Below are 18767 nucleotides of genomic sequence, written 5' to 3'. Positions count from 1 at the left end.
CCAGGGTTCGTAGTTGGGGGGTATGGAGGTTCTGTCGGAAGGCGAAATTTCTGACTCTGGAAGTTCCTTACCTTTGATCGATTCAGAAGTGGTTTCTTTCAAGTTTAAACTAGAACACCTCCGCTTATTACTAAGGGAGGTTTTAGTGACTTTGGACGACTGTGATACGATGGTGGTCCCTCCGCAGAAGTTGAGTAAGTTGGACAGATACTTGGAGGTGCCTTCTTACTTGGATGTTTTTCCGGTTCCCAAGCGAACTTCGGAAATTATTGCTAAGGAATGGGAGAGACCAGGTATTCCCTTCTCTTCTTCTCCAATTTTCAAGAAGATGTTCCCTATACTGGACACTATCAGGGACTCTTGGCAGATGGTCCCTAAGGTGGAGGGAGCTATTTCCACCCTGGCTAAGCGGACTACTATTCCTATTGAGGATAGTTGTGCTTTCAAGGATCCTATGGATAAGAAATTGGAGAACCTACTTAAAAGAATTTATGTCCATCAGGGTTTACTTTTACAGCTGGCTGCTTGCATTGTTACGGTCACTAGTGCGGCAACTTATTGGTTTGATGCTCTTGCAGAGTCTCTTAAGACGGAGACTTCTCTGGAGGAGATAATGGATCGGATTAAAGCTCTTAAATTAGCTAATTAGTTTATTACTAATGCTTCTCTGAAGAATACTAAATTGGCTGCTAAGAGTTCAGGATTTTCGGTCCTAGCCCACAGGGCATTATGGTTGAAACCTTGGTCTGCTGACGTGTCATCCAAGTTTAAGCTGCTGGCCATTCCTTACAAGGGGAAGACCTTGTTTGGACCTGGCTTGAAGGAAATTATTTCTGACATCACGGGAGGCAAGGGTCATCTCCTCCCTCAGGATAAACGATCCATACAGAAGGGTCGACAAAGTAATTTTCGTTCCTTTCGAAATTTCAAGGGAAACTCCTCAGCTTCCTCTAAACAGGAAGGAAACTATTCACATTCCAAGTTTTCCTGGAGACCCAACCAGTCATGGAACAAGGGTAAACAATCAAAGAAACCTGCTGCTGCTTCCAAGTCAGCATGAAGGGTCGGCCCTCGATCTGGAACTGGTAGGGGGCAGACTTTCATTTTTTATTCAGGCTTGGGTGCGAGATGTTCAGGATCCCTGGGCTCTAGAAATAGTGTCTCAGGGATACAAACTGGAGTTCAGAAATTCTTCCCCTCGAGGAAGGTTTCTTCTTTCAAGATTATCTGCAAACCAGATAAAAAGAGAGGCGTTCTTACATTGTGTAAGAGACCTCTCTTCCATGGCAGTAATCTGTCCCATTCCATTACAGGGACAGGGGTTTTATTCAAATCTTTTTGTAGTCCCCAAGAAGGAGGGAACTTTCAGACCTATTTTAGACCTAAAGAGTCTAAACAAGTTTCTCAGAGTTCCATCTTTCAAGATGGAAACTATTCGTACCATTCTTCCATTGATCCAGGAGGGTCAATTTATGACGACAGTGGATCTAAAGGATGCATATCTTCATGTTCCTATCCACAGAGATCATCACAAGTTCCTGAGGTTTGCGTTTCTGGACAAACATTTTCTGTTCGTGGCTCTCCCTTTCGGTCTGGCCACGGCACCCAGAATTTTCACAAAGGTTCTGGGGTCTCTACTGGCGGTTCTCAGACCGCGGGGCATTGCGGTGGCGCCTTATCTGGACGATATCCTAATCCAGGCGTCATCTTATTAACTAACAAGGTCTCAAACCGACATTGTGCTATCCTTCCTGAGAACTCACGGGTGGAAGGTAAATCTAGAAAAGAGTTAGTTAATTCCGCAGACAAGGGTACCCTTCCTGGGAACTCTCATCGACTCTATATCCATGAGAATTTTTCTGACGGAGGTCAGAAAGTTAAAGATTCTGAATACATGTCGAGCCCTTCAGTCCAATCCTCAGCCGTCAGTGGCTCAGTGCATGGAGGTAATCGGATTGATGGTGGCGGCAATGGACATCATACCGTTTGCTCGTTTTCATCTCAGGCCTCTGCAGCTAAGCATGCTCAGGTAGTGAAATGGAGATTATACAGATTTGTCTCCTCGAATAACCCTAGATCAAGAGACGAGGGACTCTTCTATGGTGGTTGTCTCTGGATCATCTATCCCAGGGGACATGCTTTCGCAGACCTTCATGGGTGATTGTGACAACGGATGCCAGCCTTTTAGGATGGGGAGCGGTTTGGGGCTCTTTAAAGGCTCAGGGAGTATGGACTCAGGCAGAGTCTCTCCTTCCCATCAATATTCTAGAGCTGAGGGCGATCTTCAATGCGCTTCGGGCCTGGCCTCAGCTGGCTTCGGCACAATTCATCAGATTCCAATCGGACAACATTACAACGGTGGCTTACATCAATCATCAGGGAGAAACAAGGAGTTCCTTAGCGATGACCGAAGTATCCAAGATAATCCAGTGGGCGGAGGCTCACTCTTGCCATCTGTCTGCGATCCACATCCCGGGGTGGAAAACTGGGAAGCATATTTTCTGAGCAGGCAGACTTTTCATCCGGGAGAGTGGGAACTCCATCCGGAAATATTTTCCAACCTGATTCTCAGATGGGGTCGGCCGGAGTTAGATCTCATGGCGTCTCATCAGAATGCCAAGCTTCCGAGATACGGATCCAGGTCCAGGGACCCCCAGGCCGAGCTTATAGATGCCTTGGCAGTTCCTTGGACCTTCAGCCTAGCATATGTATTCCCCCCGTTTGCACTCCTTCCTCGGTTATTGCTCGAATCAAACAGGAGAGGGCATCAGTGGTCCTCATTGCTCCTGCGTGGCCTTGCAGGATTTGGTATGCCGATCTGGTGGACATGTCATCTCTGCAGCCTTGGAAGCTTCCTTTGAGAAAGGACCTTCTCATTCAGGGTCCCTTCCGTCACCCGAATCTAGTTTCTCTGCAGCTGACTGCTTGGAGATTGAACGCTTAATCTTATCCAAGCAAGGTTTTTCTGATTCGGTCATAGATACCTTAATTCAGGCACGTAAGCCGGTTACTAGGAAGATTTACCATAAGATATGGCGCAAATATCTTTATTGGTGTGAATCCAAGGGCTACTCATGGAGTAGAGTTAGGATTCCCAGGATTTTGTCTTTTCTCCAAGAAGGATTGAAGAAGGGGTTATCGGCGAGTTCGCTAAAGGGTCAGATCTCTGCCTTATCTGTTATGTTGCACAAGCGTCTGGCAGATGTTCCACATATTTGATCTTTTTGTCAGGCTTTGATTAGAATCAGGCCTGTGTTTAAACCGATTGTTCCTCCATGGAGTTTGAATTTAGTTCTTAAAGTTCTTCAAGGGGTTCCGTTTGAACCTATGCATTCCATAGATATTAAGTTGTTATCTTGGAAAGTTTTGTTTCTTGTTGCCATTTCTTCTGCTCGAAGAGTGTCTGAACTTTCGGCATTACAATATAATTCTCCTTACCTTATTTTTCATTCGGATAAGGTGGTTTTACGTACTAAACTTGGTTTTCTTCCTAAAGTTGTTTCGGACAAGAACATTAATCAGGATGATTGTTGTTCCTTCCTTGTGTCCTAATCCTTCTTCTCAGAAGGAACGCCTTCTACATAATTTGGACGTAGTTCGTGCATTAAAATTTTACTTACAGGCAACTAAAGATTTTCGTCAATCATCTTCTTTATTTGTCATTTTTTCGGGAAAACGTAAGGGTCAGAAAGCTACGGCTACCTCTCTTTCCTTTTGGTTGAAGAGTATCATCCGCTTTGCATATGAGATGGCTGGACAGCGGCCTCCTGAAAAGATTACGGCTCATTCCACTAGGGATGTTGCGTCCTCATGGGCATTCAAAAATGATGCTTCTGTTGAGAAGATTTGCAAGGCTGCAACTTGGTCTTCTCTTCACACTTTTTCTAAATTTTACAAATTTTATACTTTTTGCCTCGGCTGAGGCTGTTTTTGGGAGAAAGGTTCTTCAAGCAGTGGTGCCTTCCGTTTAGGTTCCCTGTCTTATCCCTCCCTTTTCATCCGTGTACTATAGCTTTGGTATTGTATCCCACAAGTAAGGATGAAATCCGTGGACTCATCATGTCTTTAAAAAGAAAAGAAAATGTATGCTTACCTGATAAATTTGTTTCTTTTTAGGCATGATGAGTCCACGGCCCGCCCTGTTATCTGAGACAGGTTTTTATTTTGGTTAAACTTCAGTCACCTCTGCACCTTAGCTTTTCCTTTCTCTTCCTAACTTCGGTCGAATGACTGGAGTGGGAGGGAAGGGAGGAGCTATATATACAGCTCTGCTGTGGTGCTCTTTGCCTCCTCCTGCTTACCAGGAGGCATAATCCCACAAGTAAGGATGAAATCCGTGGACTCATCGTGTCTAAAAAGAAACAAATTTATCAGATAAGCATAAATTTTCTTTTCTGAAATTTCAAGAGGGTAAGCTGGAATACTTAAACTGATACATTAATTGCTGTTGTCACTATTTACGAGGTTATCAGCTGATAAATACAATGTGCTTCGAAGATATAAATGGCTCTCTTCACTCATAATAGCCTAATGTTGGCCTCATTAATATGACAATGGAGAAGATACATTTTGTTTATGGTCAGAACTTGTTCAAAATGTTACTATTTCCGCTCCTCATTGAAATACTCACCAGTGTTAGCTCTTCCACGTTAGAATGGACAGATATAACTGCTTTGTCCTTTACCAACTTAAAGGTGAATCCCCTTTAAAACTTAGTTCCATCCATCATTGGATGATTGTGAATTCTTTCTCCCCTTTATTTCCGAAGGACCAGGGGGATATCCTGTGTGGAGGCACAATGAATCCATTCCTGGTAGATTTTTGCCTATGCTCTACTCTGCAGGCTTGTGTCAGTGGCCTTTTTCTACAGGTGTTTTTGGGTACTCTGATTGATGAGGTAGAAGGTTACTGCATGTATTTGTGTGCTCTCATGCAGAGTGATCATGTAAGGTCATGTGCCCACATTTTAACATAGAGCCAGTTTGTTCATTCAGATGGCTGCTCTTGGACTCCTTGGAACACCAAGCAGGAAGTAGCACCTATAATGACATTCTGTAGTTAAGGACACTCTGAAGTAAGAACTTTGTGTTGAAGCTTTGTTTAGGCAGTATATTTGCACTCTATTACCTGGTCTTGTGCTTGAACTAGCATTCTTTATGCCTCTTTGTAATCCTGAGCACAGAATTCCTTCTATGCCTTAAAGGATCAGTGCATTTTTGCAGAATGATAATAAAATGAAATATATTTTAAGAAATGTATTAAAAAGACTCTAGGTTTAGAATCTGAATCGTGAAAGTTATCTATGTAATTTGGAAAAGAATTAGACCTTGTGGTCATTGAATGCACCTTCTCAACTTTGTGAGGCAATACATCTAGAAAACACATTTTCTATAGAAGGATTTCAGCTATGTCAAGATTAAAAAAAATAAAAAAATATCTTTTGTAGCATATTTCTTTTTCTGTATTTCTTTCCCCACCCAACTGCTTCGTACTTATTTGTGCTGGTGGGTATTTGTCTAGGGTAAGCTAAAACATTAAATCCAATTATGGCAATTTCTGTATATTTGGGAATATTATATTAGTTCTTTGTGTGTCATGTATATGTATAAAGTATAACATTTTGGAACACCCTTCAGAGAAGGCTGACCTTTTAAATAGGTGATGGACAGAAAATCCAAAACAAAATTAATTTACAACAAATACCATTTTGTTTTTTGTTTAACCATCAGAAAAAAAAGTGCGTTGTAGGCTTTAATCCAGCCAGTATATAATAGGTCATCCTGCAATATTAAGTGTTTCTAGAAAAAGCCATAATAACTTTAAAGTTACATATAGATAGCGTGCTTAGCTTTGTATGCACAGACCCGAGCAAGAAGGGGAGCTATAGATGTAGAAGGGAGGTACCTACTCCCTCAGACTTAGCATTTTCCTCCTTCTACAGTGATGAAAGCCCATCTTCTCGGCAGATCTGATTTGGATCTACTTCAAGTGTGAAACATAGAAATATAGATATTGACGGCAGATAAGAGCCATAGGCCCAGCAAGTCTGCCCGACCTTACCTAACAGTATAAACTTATCTAGTTCGTAGGATAGCCTTATGCTTGTCTTATGCATTTTTAAAGTCCCCCACAGTGTTTGTTGCTACTATCTCTTGAGGAAGTTTATTCCATAAATCAATCACTCTTTCTGTAAAGAAGTACTTCCTCAAATTACTCCTGAATCTACTACCCTTTAGCTTGAGCTCATGACCCCTTGTTCTTGAATTTTCCATTTTATGTAAAATACCCACAGCCTCAGTTTTACTAAACCCTTTAATGTACTTGAAAGTTGCTATCATATCACCTCTTTCCCTTCTTTCCTCTAAGCTATACATATTTAGGTCATTGAGCCTATCTTGGTAAGATTTATTTTTTAGACCATGTACCATTTTGGTAGCCCTCCTTTGCACAGATTCAAGTTTGTTAATATCCTTCTGAAGATATGGCCTCCAGAACTGCACACAATACTCAAGATGAGGTCTAACTAATGTTCTATAATCATCTGAAATAATAATTCCCAAGTCCTGTTCCTCATCTGTAACAGTCAGTAAAGTGTCATTGAGTCTGTAATTAACATTTTGATTTTTCTTCTCTAAATGCATTATTTTTCACTTTGCTGTGTTAAACTTTAGATCCCAGTCGTTTGTCCAATCCTCCAATTGTTGTATATCACTTCTCATTTTGTCTACCCCCCCCCCCCTGGAACATCCACTCTGTTGCAAATTTTTGTATCATCTGCAAAGAGACATACTGTCCCCTGTAGCTCTTTGCTGATATCGCAGATAAATATGTTAAACAAAACAGGCCCCAGAACTGACCCCTGAGGAACACCACTAGTAACAGCCCCCTCTGCTGAATGAACTCTATTTACTAAGACACTTTGTTTTCTGTCCTTAAGCCAGCATTCCACCCAGTTCACAATTTTTGAATCTAGACCAAGGAGATATAGTTTGTGAATAAGTTTATTGTGTGGGACGGTGTCAAATGCTTTGCTGAAATCTAGATATGCTACATCAACTGCTCCACCCTTGTCTAATACTTTTGTTACATAATCAAAGAAGTCAATAAGTTGGCTTATTGATAAGCATGAGTCCAGTTTTAATGGTTTTATATGAATTATACCCGGCTTGTACAAAAAAGTTTATAACCACTGTAATGCATTGTAGCTATACAGTGTATCCATTTGTGAAGCTTAGGGTGTTTGCTAACTCCACAACAATTGATTGTTACGCTTTATTTTAGTGGCGGTACAGTAGGTGTGCCAAGGCATTAAAAACATATAACAGGGAGGACTATGTTGACAATAAACACATATATAAAGTCCTGCTTGGACACTGGCATGGCCAGTCAGACAGTTAGGAGCAGCAGTTACACCAATCACCGGCTGTGTCCTGCTCAGGAGCTATAAGGCTCCCATATGGGACCTTTTCCTGTGTATTTAACCATTTGAGACAGTTCAATAGTTATAAAGGGTCAGTATTGAATAATTGACATGCTCTTGCTAATTAGCACATCATTTTTGCTTTAGAACATCAAGTTAAAATGTAATGTTATTTTGTCAGGAACCACAACATTTTCTCTCATGATTCAGATAGAGCATACATTTTTAAACAAATTTCCAATTTACTTCTGTTATAAACTTTGCTTTATTTTCCTTGTATCTTTTATTGAACGAGCAGCAATACACTACTGAGAGCTAGCTGAACACGTTAGTAAACCAATGACAAGAGGCATATACTGTATATGCAGCCACCAATCAGCAGCTAGCTCCTAGTTCCTGTGCCTACCTAGGTATGCTTGGAGTTTTATGTCCTTTTAATGTTATTTTAATCAAATGTTTATTTTAAAGTTCAATATATTTCTGTGGTTCTTTTTATAACTATATGCTGTTTATGGTAACATTTTACATTTGATTTTAAATAAAACATACTTTAAAGTAAAAAGTAAATATAGCTAGTTCTAATTGCTTCTGTTTGCTCAGCAGCTTGTATTTAATTTAGCTGATATTGCCGTATTCTTTTGTTTGGGTAGTACCTACCCTTCAACTTTTAGGTATTTCTCTTATTTGATTGAAGCTGTTAAACAAACTAAGTGGAATAGATTAGGTAAAAAGTGATCTGGTGATATAAAGCAGTTTATTTAATATTTTACTATTTTATTTGTCATTTTGCACAACCAACTAGACATAAACCATATAACCTCTGTTCTATGTCCTTGCTCCCATTCATGTGCTCATTTTTCGATGTAAGCCTTAATGTAACTGATTTTATAAATGATTTATTAGGATAATGTCTGATTGATGGGTGTCAGTAGAACATGCAAATTAGTGATATCTTGAACTATAATTATAGGACCACTAAACACAGTATAATAGCCTAATCAATAAATACATAAGACATTTCACATGAGTAGTAAAAAAAAAAAAATCTGACAATTTTTACATTTAGTTAGTTTGAAGTTAGTGCATATTTAGGTAATGGTTTTGAATTGAAAAGTTTTTTAAATTGTGTGCTCTATCTGAATCATGGACTTTTTCTCCAACATAGGTGTGTCCGGTCCACGGCGTCATCCTTACTTGTGGGATATTCTCCTCCCCAACAGGAAATGGCAAAGAGCCCAGCAAAGCTGGTCACATGATCCCTCCTAGGCTCCGCCTACCCCAGTCATTCTCTTTGCCGTTGTACAGGCAACATCTCCACGGAGATGGCTTAGAGTTTTTTAGTGTTTAACTGTAGTTTTTCATTATTCAATCAAGAGTTTGTTATTTTCAAATAGTGCTGGTACGTACTATTTACTCAGAAACAGAAAAGAGATGAAGAATTCTGTTTGTATGAGGAAAATGATTTTAGCAACCGTAACTAAAATCCATGGCTGTTCCACACAGGACTGTTGAGAGCATTAACTTCAGTTGGGGGAACAGTTTGCAGTCCTTGCTGCTTGAGGTATGACACATTCTAACAAGACGATGTAATGCTGGAAGCTGTCATTTTCCCTATGGGATCCGGTAAGCCATGTTTATTACGATTGTAAATAAGGGCTTCACAAGGGCTTATTTAGACTGTAGACATTTTTTGGGCTAAATCGATTGATATTAACACTTATTTAGCCTTGAGGAATCATTTATTCTGGGTATTTTGATATAATAATATCGGCAGGCACTGTTTTAGACACCTTATTCTTTAGGGGCTTTCCCAAAGCATAGGCAGAGTCTCATTTTCGCGCCGGTGTTGCGCACTTGTTTTTGAGAGGCATGGCATGCAGTCGCATGTGAGAGGAGCTCTGATACTTATAAAAGACTTCTGAAGGCATCATTTGGTATCGTATTCCCCTTGGGTTTGGTTGGGTCTCAGCAAAGCAGATACCAGGGACTGTAAAGGGGTTAAAGCTTAAAACGGCTCCGGTTCCGTTATTTTAAGGGTTAAAGCTTCCAAATTTGGTGTGCAATATTTTCAAGGCTTTAAGACACTGTGGTGAAAGTTTGGTGAATTTTGAACAATTCCTTCATGTTTTTTCGCAATTGCAGTAATAAAGTGTGTTCAGTTTAAAATTTAAAGTGACAGTAACGGTTTTATTTCAAAACGTTTTTTGTACTTTCTTATCAAGTTTATGCCTGTTTAACATGTCTGAACTACCAGATAGACTGTGTTCTGAATGTGGGGAAGCCAGAATTCCTATTCATTTAAATAAATGTGATTTATGTGATAATGACAATGATGCCCAAGATGATTCCTCAAGTGAGGGGAGTAAGCATGGTACTGCATCATTCCCTCCTTCGTCTACACGAGTCTTGCCCACTCAGGAGGCCCCTAGTACATCTAGCGCGCCAATACTCCTTACTATGCAACAATTAACGGCTGTAATGGATAATTCTGTCAAAAACATTTTAGCCAAAATGAACCCTTGTCAGCGTAAGCGTGGATGCTCTGTTTTAGTTACTGAAGAGCATGACGACGCTGATATTAATATCTCTGAAGGGCCCCTAACCCAATCTGAGGGGGCCAGGGAGGTTTTGTCTGAGGGAGAAATTACTGATTTAGGGAATATTTCTCAGCAGGCTGAATCTGATGTGATTACTTTTAAATTTAAATTGGAACATCTCCGCATTTTGCTTAAGGAGGTATTATCCACTCTGGATGATTGTGAAAATTTGGTCATCCCAGAGAAACTATGTAAAATGGACAAGTTCCTAGAGGTGCCGGGGCTCCCAGAAGCTTTTCCTATACCCAAGCGGGTGGCGGACATTGTTAATAAAGAATGGGAAAGGCCCGGTATTCCTTTCGTCCCTCCCCCCATATTTAAAAAATTGTTTCCTATGGTCGACCCCAGAAAGGACTTATGGCAGTCAGTCCCCAAGGTCGAGGGAGCGGTTTCTACTTTAAACAAACGCACCACTATTCCCATAGAGGATAGTTGTGCTTTCAAAGATCCTATGGATAAAAAATTAGAAGGTTTGCTTAAAAAGATGTTTGTTCAGCAGGGTTACCTTCTACAACCCATTTCATGCATTGTCCCTGTCACTACAGCCGCATATTTCTGGTTTGATGAACTGATTAAGGTGCTCGATAGTGACTCGCCTCCTTATGAGGAGATTATGGACAGAGTCAATGCTCTCAAATTGGCTAATTCTTTCACTCTAGACGCCTCTTTGCAATTGGCTAAGTTAGCGGCTAAGAACTCTGGGTTTGCTATTGTGGCGCGCAGAGCGCTTTGGTTGAAATCTTGGTCGGCTGATGCGTCTTCCAAGAACAAGCTACTAAACATTCCTTTCAAGGGGAAAACGCTGTTTGGTCCTGACTTGAAAGAGATTATCTCTGATATCACTGGGGGTAAGGGCCATGCCCTTCCTCAGGATCGGCCTTTCAAGGCAAAAAATAGACCTAATTTTCGTCCCTTTCGTAAAAACGGACCAGCCCAAGGTGCTACGTCCTCTAAGCAAGAAGGTAATACTTCTCAGGCCAAGCCAGCTTGGAGACCAATGCAAGGCTGGAACAAGGGAAAGCAGGCAAAGAAACCTGCCACTGCTACCAAGACAGCATGAAATATCGGCCCCCGATCCGGGACCGGATCTGGTGGGGGGCAGACTCTCTCTCTTCGCTCAGGCTTGGGCAAGAGATGTTCTGGATCCTTGGGCGCTAGAAATAGTCTCCCAGGGTTATCTTCTGGAATTCAAGGGACTTCCCCCAAGGGGAAGGTTCCACAGGTCTCAGTTGTCTTCAGACCACATAAAAAGACAGGCGTTCTTACTTTGCGTAGAAGACCTGTTAAAAATGGGAGTGATTCATCCTGTTCCATTGAGAGAACAAGGGATGGGGTTCTACTCCAATCTGTTCATAGTTCCCAAAAAAGAGGGAACATTCAGACCAATCCTAGATCTCAAGATCTTAAACAAATTTCTCAAGGTCCCATCTTTCAAGATGGAAACCATTCGAACTATCCTTCCTTCCATCCAGGAAGGTCAATTCATGACCACGGTGGATTTAAAGGATGCGTATCTACATATTCCTATCCACAAGGAACATCATCGGTTCCTAAGGTTTGCATTCCTGGACAAACATTACCAGTTCGTGGCGCTTCCTTTCGGATTAGCCACTGCTCCAAGGATTTTCACAAAGGTACTAGGGTCCCTTCTAGCTGTGCTAAGACCAAGGGGCATTGCTGTAGTACCTTACCTGGACGACATTCTGATTCAAGCGTCGTCCCCCCCTCGAGCAAAGGCTCACACGGACATCGTCCTGGCCTTTCTCAGATCGCACGGCTGGAAAGTGAACGTGGAAAAGAGTTCTCTATCCCCGTCAACAAGGGTTCCCTTCTTGGGAACAATTATAGACTCCTCAGAAATGAGGATTTTTCTAACAGAGGCCAGAAAGACAAAGCTCCTGGACTCTTGTCGAATACTTCATTCCGTTCCCCTTCCTTCCGTAACTCAGTGCATGGAAGTGATCGGGTTGATGGTAGCGGCAATGGACATAGTTCCTTTTGCGCGCATTCATCTAAGACCGTTACAACTGTGCATGCTCAGTCAGTGGAATGGGGACTATACAGACTTGTCTCCAAAGATACAAGTAAATCAGAGGACCAGAGACTCACTCCGTTGGTGGCTGTCCCTGGACAACCTGTCACGAGGGATGACATTCCACAGACCAGAGTGGGTCATTGTCACGACCGACGCCAGTCTGATGGGCTGGGGCGCGGTCTGGGGATCCCTGAAAGCTCAGGGTCTTTGGTCTCGGGAAGAATCTCTTCTACCGATAAATATTCTGGAACTGAGAGCGATATTCAATGCTCTCAAGGCTTGGCCTCAGCTAGCGAGGACCAAGTTCATACGGTTTCAATCAGACAACATGACGACTGTTGCGTACATCAACCATCAGGGGGGAACAAGGAGTTCCCTAGCGATGGAAGAAGTGACCAAGATCATTCTATGGGCGGAGTCTCACTCCTGCCACCTGTCTGCTATCCACATCCCGGGAGTGGAAAATTGGGAAGCGGATTTTCTGAGTCGTCAGACATTGCATCCGGGGGAGTGGGAACTCCATCCGGAAATCTTTGCCCAAGTCACTCAACTTTGGGGCATTCCAGACATGGATCTGATGGCCTCTCGTCAGAACTTCAAAGTTCCTTGCTACGGGTCCAGATCCAGGGATCCCAAGGCGGCTCTAGTGGATGCACTAGTAGCACCTTGGACCTTCAAACTAGCTTATGTGTTCCCGCCGTTTCCTCTCATCCCCAGGCTGGTAGCCAGGATCAATCAGGAGAGGGCGTCGGTGATCTTGATAGCTCCTGCGTGGCCACGCAGGACTTGGTATGCAGATCTGGTGAATATGTCATCGGCTCCACCTTGGAAGCTACCTTTGAGACGAGACCTTCTTGTTCAGGGTCCGTTCGAACATCCGAATCTGGTTTCACTCCAGCTGACTGCTTGGAGATTGAACGCTTGACTTTATCGAAGCGAGGTTTCTCAGATTCTGTTATCGATACTCTTGTTCAGGCCAGAAAGCCTGTAACTAGAAAGATTTACCACAAAATTTGGAAAAAATATATCTGTTGGTGTGAATCTAAAGGATTCCCTTGGGACAAGGTTAAGATTCCTAGGATTCTATCCTTCCTTCAAGAAGGATTGGAAAAAGGATTATCGGCAAGTTCCCTGAAGGGACAGATTTCTGCCTTGTCGGTGTTACTTCACAAAAAACTGGCAGCTGTGCCAGATGTTCAAGCCTTTGTTCAGGCTCTGGTTAGAATCAAGCCTGTTTACAAACCTTTGACTCCTCCTTGGAGTCTCAATTTAGTTCTTTCAGTTCTTCAGGGGGTTCCGTTTGAACCCTTACATTCCGTTGATATTAAGTTATTATCTTGGAAAGTTTTGTTTTTAGTTGCAATTTCTTCTGCTAGAAGAGTTTCAGAATTATCTGCTCTGCAGTGTTCTCCTCCTTATCTGGTGTTCCATGCAGATAAGGTGGTTTTACGTACTAAACCTGGTTTTCTTCCAAAAGTTGTTTCTAACAAAACCATTAACCAGGAGATTATCGTACCTTCTCTGTGTCCGAAACCAGTTTCAAAGAAGGAACGCTTGTTGCACAATTTGGATGTTGTTCGCGCTCTAAAATTCTATTTAGATGCTACAAAGGATTTTAGACAAACATCTTCCCTGTTTGTTGTTTATTCAGGTAAAAGGAGAGGTCAAAAAGCAACTTCTACCTCTCTCTCTTTTTGGATTAAAAGCATCATCAGATTGGCTTACGAGACTGCCGGACGGCAGCCTCCCGAAAGAATCACGGCTCATTCCACTAGGGCTGTGGCTTCCACATGGGCCTTCAAGAACGAGGCTTCTGTTGATCAGATATGTAGGGCAGCGACTTGGTCTTCACTGCACACTTTTACCAAATTTTACAAGTTTGATACTTTTGCTTCTTCTGAGGCTATTTTTGGGAGAAAGGTTTTGCAAGCCGTGGTGCCTTCCATTTAGGTGACCTGATTTGCTCCCTCCCTTCATCCGTGTCCTAAAGCTTTGGTATTGGTTCCCACAAGTAAGGATGACGCCGTGGACCGGACACACCTATGTTGGAGAAAACAGAATTTATGTTTACCTGATAAATTTCTTTCTCCAACGGTGTGTCCGGTCCACGGCCCGCCCTGGTTTTTTAATCAGGTCTGATAATTTATTTTCTTTAACTACAGTCACCACGGTACCATATGGTTTCTCCTATGCTATTATTCCTCCTTAACGTCGGTCGAATGACTGGGGTAGGCGGAGCCTAGGAGGGATCATGTGACCAGCTTTGCTGGGCTCTTTGCCATTTCCTGTTGGGGAGGAGAATATCCCACAAGTAAGGATGACGCCGTGGACCGGACACACCGTTGGAGAAAGAAATTTATCAGGTAAACATAAATTCTGTTTTTTTTTACTTCAGTGGTCCTTTAAGGGATATAAGATAAACATGATCACCAGGGTGTTCAAGTGGGTGATTGTTGATTTGAAAAACACTTCACACTGTACTAACAAATATATTTAGAATTGTATTCCAGTCTCAGTTCTGCTTTTGTGTTGCAGGGTAACCACTATTATTACTAGTTAGGACTTTCTGTAAATGAGCTTCTGCAACTGTTTATTAATAAAGGAGTAAAGTTTAAATATCCTTTTGATAATGACAGTCACTAAAATGTTATGTTTTTATGTTGCTTTACATTATGTTGTGTCATTCTTTTAATTCTAGGTCTATAGCAAGATTAGCAAATATCAGTGATGAGGCTTTACGTAAAGCCGCTGGGGAAACAGACATAGTGTTGGAGCATGAGAAAGAATGGAAACTGGGCAAATGCATACTAAGGTTCCCTGAGATCTTGTTAAAGATATTGGAGGACCTCCTCCTGCACACGCTCTGTGATTACCTGTATGAACTGGCTACAACCTTCACTGAGTTCTACGATAACTGCTACTGTGTGGAGAAGGACAGGCAAACTGGCAAGTACTTCAAATAAAAATAGGTCTTTTAATAATAAAGTTCTGGGATGAATGTATATATTGATCTCCTCATTGTCTGAATTTGCAAAAACATATAAAATCACACTTAGTGTGATATGTGTGAGTATGTGTGTGTATGTATATATGTGTATGTGTAAATATATATGTGTGTGTGTGTGTATATATATATATATATATATATATATGTTTAGCTATAACAAATTAAGTCCTTTATTATTGCAAATTATATACATTTGCTGTTCATTTTGCACAGTGTATAGACAGCATTTATCTCCTGCTCTACTTGCCCCAGTTAAATTTCTACTCACCCAGGGCAAGTGGAAATGTTGGCTCCATATACAGGGAGTGCAGAATTATTAGGCAAGTTGTATTTTTGAGGATTCATTTTATTATTGAACAACAACCATGTTCTCAATGAACCCAAAAAACTCATTAGTATCAAAGCTGAATAGTTTTGGAAGTAGTTTTTAGTTATAGCTATTTTAGGGGGATATCTGTGTGTGCAGGTGACTATTACTGTGCATAATTATTAGGCAACTTAACAAAAAACAAATATATACCCATTTCAATTATTTATTTTTACCAGTGAAACCAATATAACATCTCAACATTCACAAATATACATTTCTGACATTCAAAAACAAAACAAAAACAAATCAGTGACCAATATAGCCACCTTTCTTTGCAAGGACACTCAAAAGCCTGCCATCCATGGATTCTGTCAGTGTTTTGATCTGTTCACCATCAACATTGCGTGCAGCAGCAACCACAGCCTCCCAGACACTGTTCAGAGAGGTGTACTGTTTTCCCTCCTTGTAAATCTCACATTTGATGATGGACCACAGGTTCTCAATGGGGTTCAGATCAGGTGAACAAGGAGGCCATGTCATTAGATTTTCTTCTTTTATACCCTTTCTTGCCAGCCACGCTGTGGAGTACTTGGACGCGTGTGATGGAGCATTGTCCTGCATGAAAATCATGTTTTTCTTGAAGGATGCAGACTTCTTCCTGTACCACTGCTTGAAGAAGGTGTCTTCCAGTAACTGGGAGTTGAGCTTGACTCCATCCTCAACCCGAAAAGGCCCCACAAGCTCATCTTTGATAATACCAGCCCAAACCAGTACTCCACCTCCACCTTGCTGGCGTCTGAGTCGGACACGAGCTCTCTGCCCTTTACCAATCCAGCCACGGGCCCATCCATCTGGCCCATCAAGACTCACTCTCATTTCATCAGTCCATAAAACCTTAGAAAAATCAGTCTTGAGATATTTCTTGGCCCAGTCTTGACGTTTCAGATTGTGTGTCTTGTTCAGTGGTGGTCGTCTTTCAGCCTTTCTTACCTTGGCCATGTCTCTGAGTATTGCACACCTTGTGCTTTTGGGCACTCCAGTGATGTTGCAGCTCTGAAATATGGCCAAACTGATGGCAAGTGGCATCTTGGCAGCTGCACGCTTGACTTTTCTCAGTTCATGGGCAGTTATTTTGCACCTTGGTTTTTCCACACGCTTCTTGCGACCCTGTTGACTATTTTGAATGAAACACTTGATTGTTCGATGATCACGCTTCAGAAGCTTTGCAATTTTAAGAGTGCTGCATCCCTCTGCAAGATATCTCACTATTTTTTACTTTTCTGAGCCTGTCAAGTCCTTCTTTTAAACCATTTTGCCAAAGGAAAGGAAGTTGCCTAATAATTATGCACACCTGATATAGGGCGTTGTTGTCATTAGACCACACCCCTTCTCATTACAGAGATGCACATCACCTAATATGCTTAATTGGTAGTAGGCTTTCGAGCCTATACAGCTTGGAGTAAGACAACATGCATAAAGAGGATGATGTGGTCAAAATACTCATTTGCCTAATAATTCTGCACTCCCTGTATATATAATTTCAAGTTCTAAGCTACTAGCCAGGAACAAAAATGTTACTCGACACTGATGCCACCTATCACCTGCCCACACCCATTACCGCACCCTTTCTATGCATATGTTTAGCCATTGTGAAACACCATATTGTGTAGTAATTTGTAATATTTGTAGTTGTTATTTGTTGGAAAACCATAACAAATTAAGTTCTTTTAATACAAATATTATAATATATTCATTTTCTGTGCTCGGCAGTGTATAGACAGCATGTATCTCCCTCTCACATGATGCAAACTTATGTAAACCAGGGCAGGTTCAGTCTAAGGCAGCAGGGGCATGAAACAAATATGTTTAGTGTCTAATTTGCTTTTTTTTTTTTTTTTTTGCGCGGGCAGTAACCTGTTAAAAGGGACCATCATTTGAAATAGCTGATTTTGCCAGTTGAAACTGCCACCTATACTGATCTTGTCAATGCTGCAGTATTAGTTATTGGAACGCCATGTTGATTTGACATTTACTCACTATCTTTCAGAGCAAGAAACTTTAGTAATTCAGGTCTTTATAATAAATGTATAATTGTGCTAGGCATCATTAAATGGTTTCTAAGTAGAAGATTCTTAAATGTTTCATCTATACAATCCTGTAAGACAGCTAATTTTGCCTTTCTGAACCTAAATATTATATTAGAACATTTTAAATGTTTGCTATGAATTCATTTCAGAAACCCATATCTGAAAACAAGTTATAATACCTTTTATACCGTTAGAAATTCATAACTTTAACCCCTTAATGACCAGCATTGTACTCTGTACGACGCTGGTCGTAATGCCCTTAAGGACCATTGCTGGGTGGGAGCGTTAGGAGGGTTGCGGGTGGGCGGCCCATTGCTGGAGGAGGGCGGGACCGCAACGCAGCAGGGAAAAAAAATAAGAGCCAGGAAGTGAAGTGGGAGGAAGGGCAATAAGGGGGGATCCTATGTAAAATCCATTAAGGGAAAGGGATCTGGGAGAGGGAGGGGTGTAGGGTAATGAGGGGGGCAGCTACACTACAGAAAAAATGGGTTTTTTTGGGGTTTTTTTTTTTTTTTTTTACAAAAATCTGCCTAATTTGCCGCAAACTGGGAACTGGTATGCAGCTGCCAGTACCTAAGATGATCGCATTTGGAGGTGAAATGGTGGCATGAAATATACCAAAATGGACCTAGATCAATACTTTGGGTTGTCTACTAAAAAAAAATTATATAGTTTTGATAGGTAAATATAAAAAAATGGCTCTATTTCTGTTTAAATGTAGCGATGGCAAAAATGCTCTGGTCTTTTGGGGAAGTTTTTGTCTGAAATTCCCGGTCCTTAAGGGGTTAAAAGCCTTTTAAAAAATAGTAATTTACGACAGGAATATTTGTCTACCTTGAAATGGTCTTTTGACTTCTTTCTCTTTTTTTTTTCTCAGGTGAGATTGTAAAGGTAAACATGAGCAGAATGTTACTTTGTGATGCTACAGCTGCGATTATGGCCAAAGGTTTTGATATCTTGGGAATCAAACCCGTACAGAGGATGTAGTTTACTGCAATCTCAAATCATATCCATAATATATACATATATGCAACTTTTCTAAAACTCAACAAAATAAATAAAATAATTTGGTGAGAACAGTTTGTTTGTTTTTTTTACATTGTTATCAAACGTATTTCTTAAGCTTGCAAAATGAAATTGTAGTGTGTTGAGCATAGCCCTAAAGATTTCTTAAATCCCCCCATACATGATATCACCTTGTTTTTATACCCGTCACTTAACTATAAAACACTTACATGCACTTTGTACTTACCATTAAAGGGCCAATATAGCAGTGCAGTACTTTATGTTAACCCCCTGCAAAGGGGTTAA

General features: G+C 41.2%; 1 protein-coding gene across 1 annotated transcript in view; it reads left to right on the top strand.

Annotated features, from left to right (window-relative positions):
* The window catches only part of RARS1 (arginyl-tRNA synthetase 1), a 274844-nt gene extending 256309 nt beyond the window's left edge, over positions 1–18535 (top strand). Inside the window, exons 14-15 of the mRNA XM_053718573.1 lie at positions 14751–14998; positions 18334–18535. Of these exons, the coding sequence (XP_053574548.1) occupies positions 14751–14998; positions 18334–18443 (358 nt within the window). The 3' untranslated portion in view covers positions 18444–18535. The remainder of the gene's footprint in view (positions 1–14750; positions 14999–18333) is intronic.
* The last annotated feature ends 232 nt before the right edge of the window (positions 18536–18767 follow it).

The sequence above is a fragment of the Bombina bombina genome, chromosome 6, assembly GCF_027579735.1.
Source record: "Bombina bombina isolate aBomBom1 chromosome 6, aBomBom1.pri, whole genome shotgun sequence".
NCBI lineage: Eukaryota > Metazoa > Chordata > Amphibia > Anura > Bombinatoridae > Bombina > Bombina bombina.
Note: the sequence above shows the minus strand (reverse complement) of the source record. Positions and strands in the feature narration are given on the sequence as shown.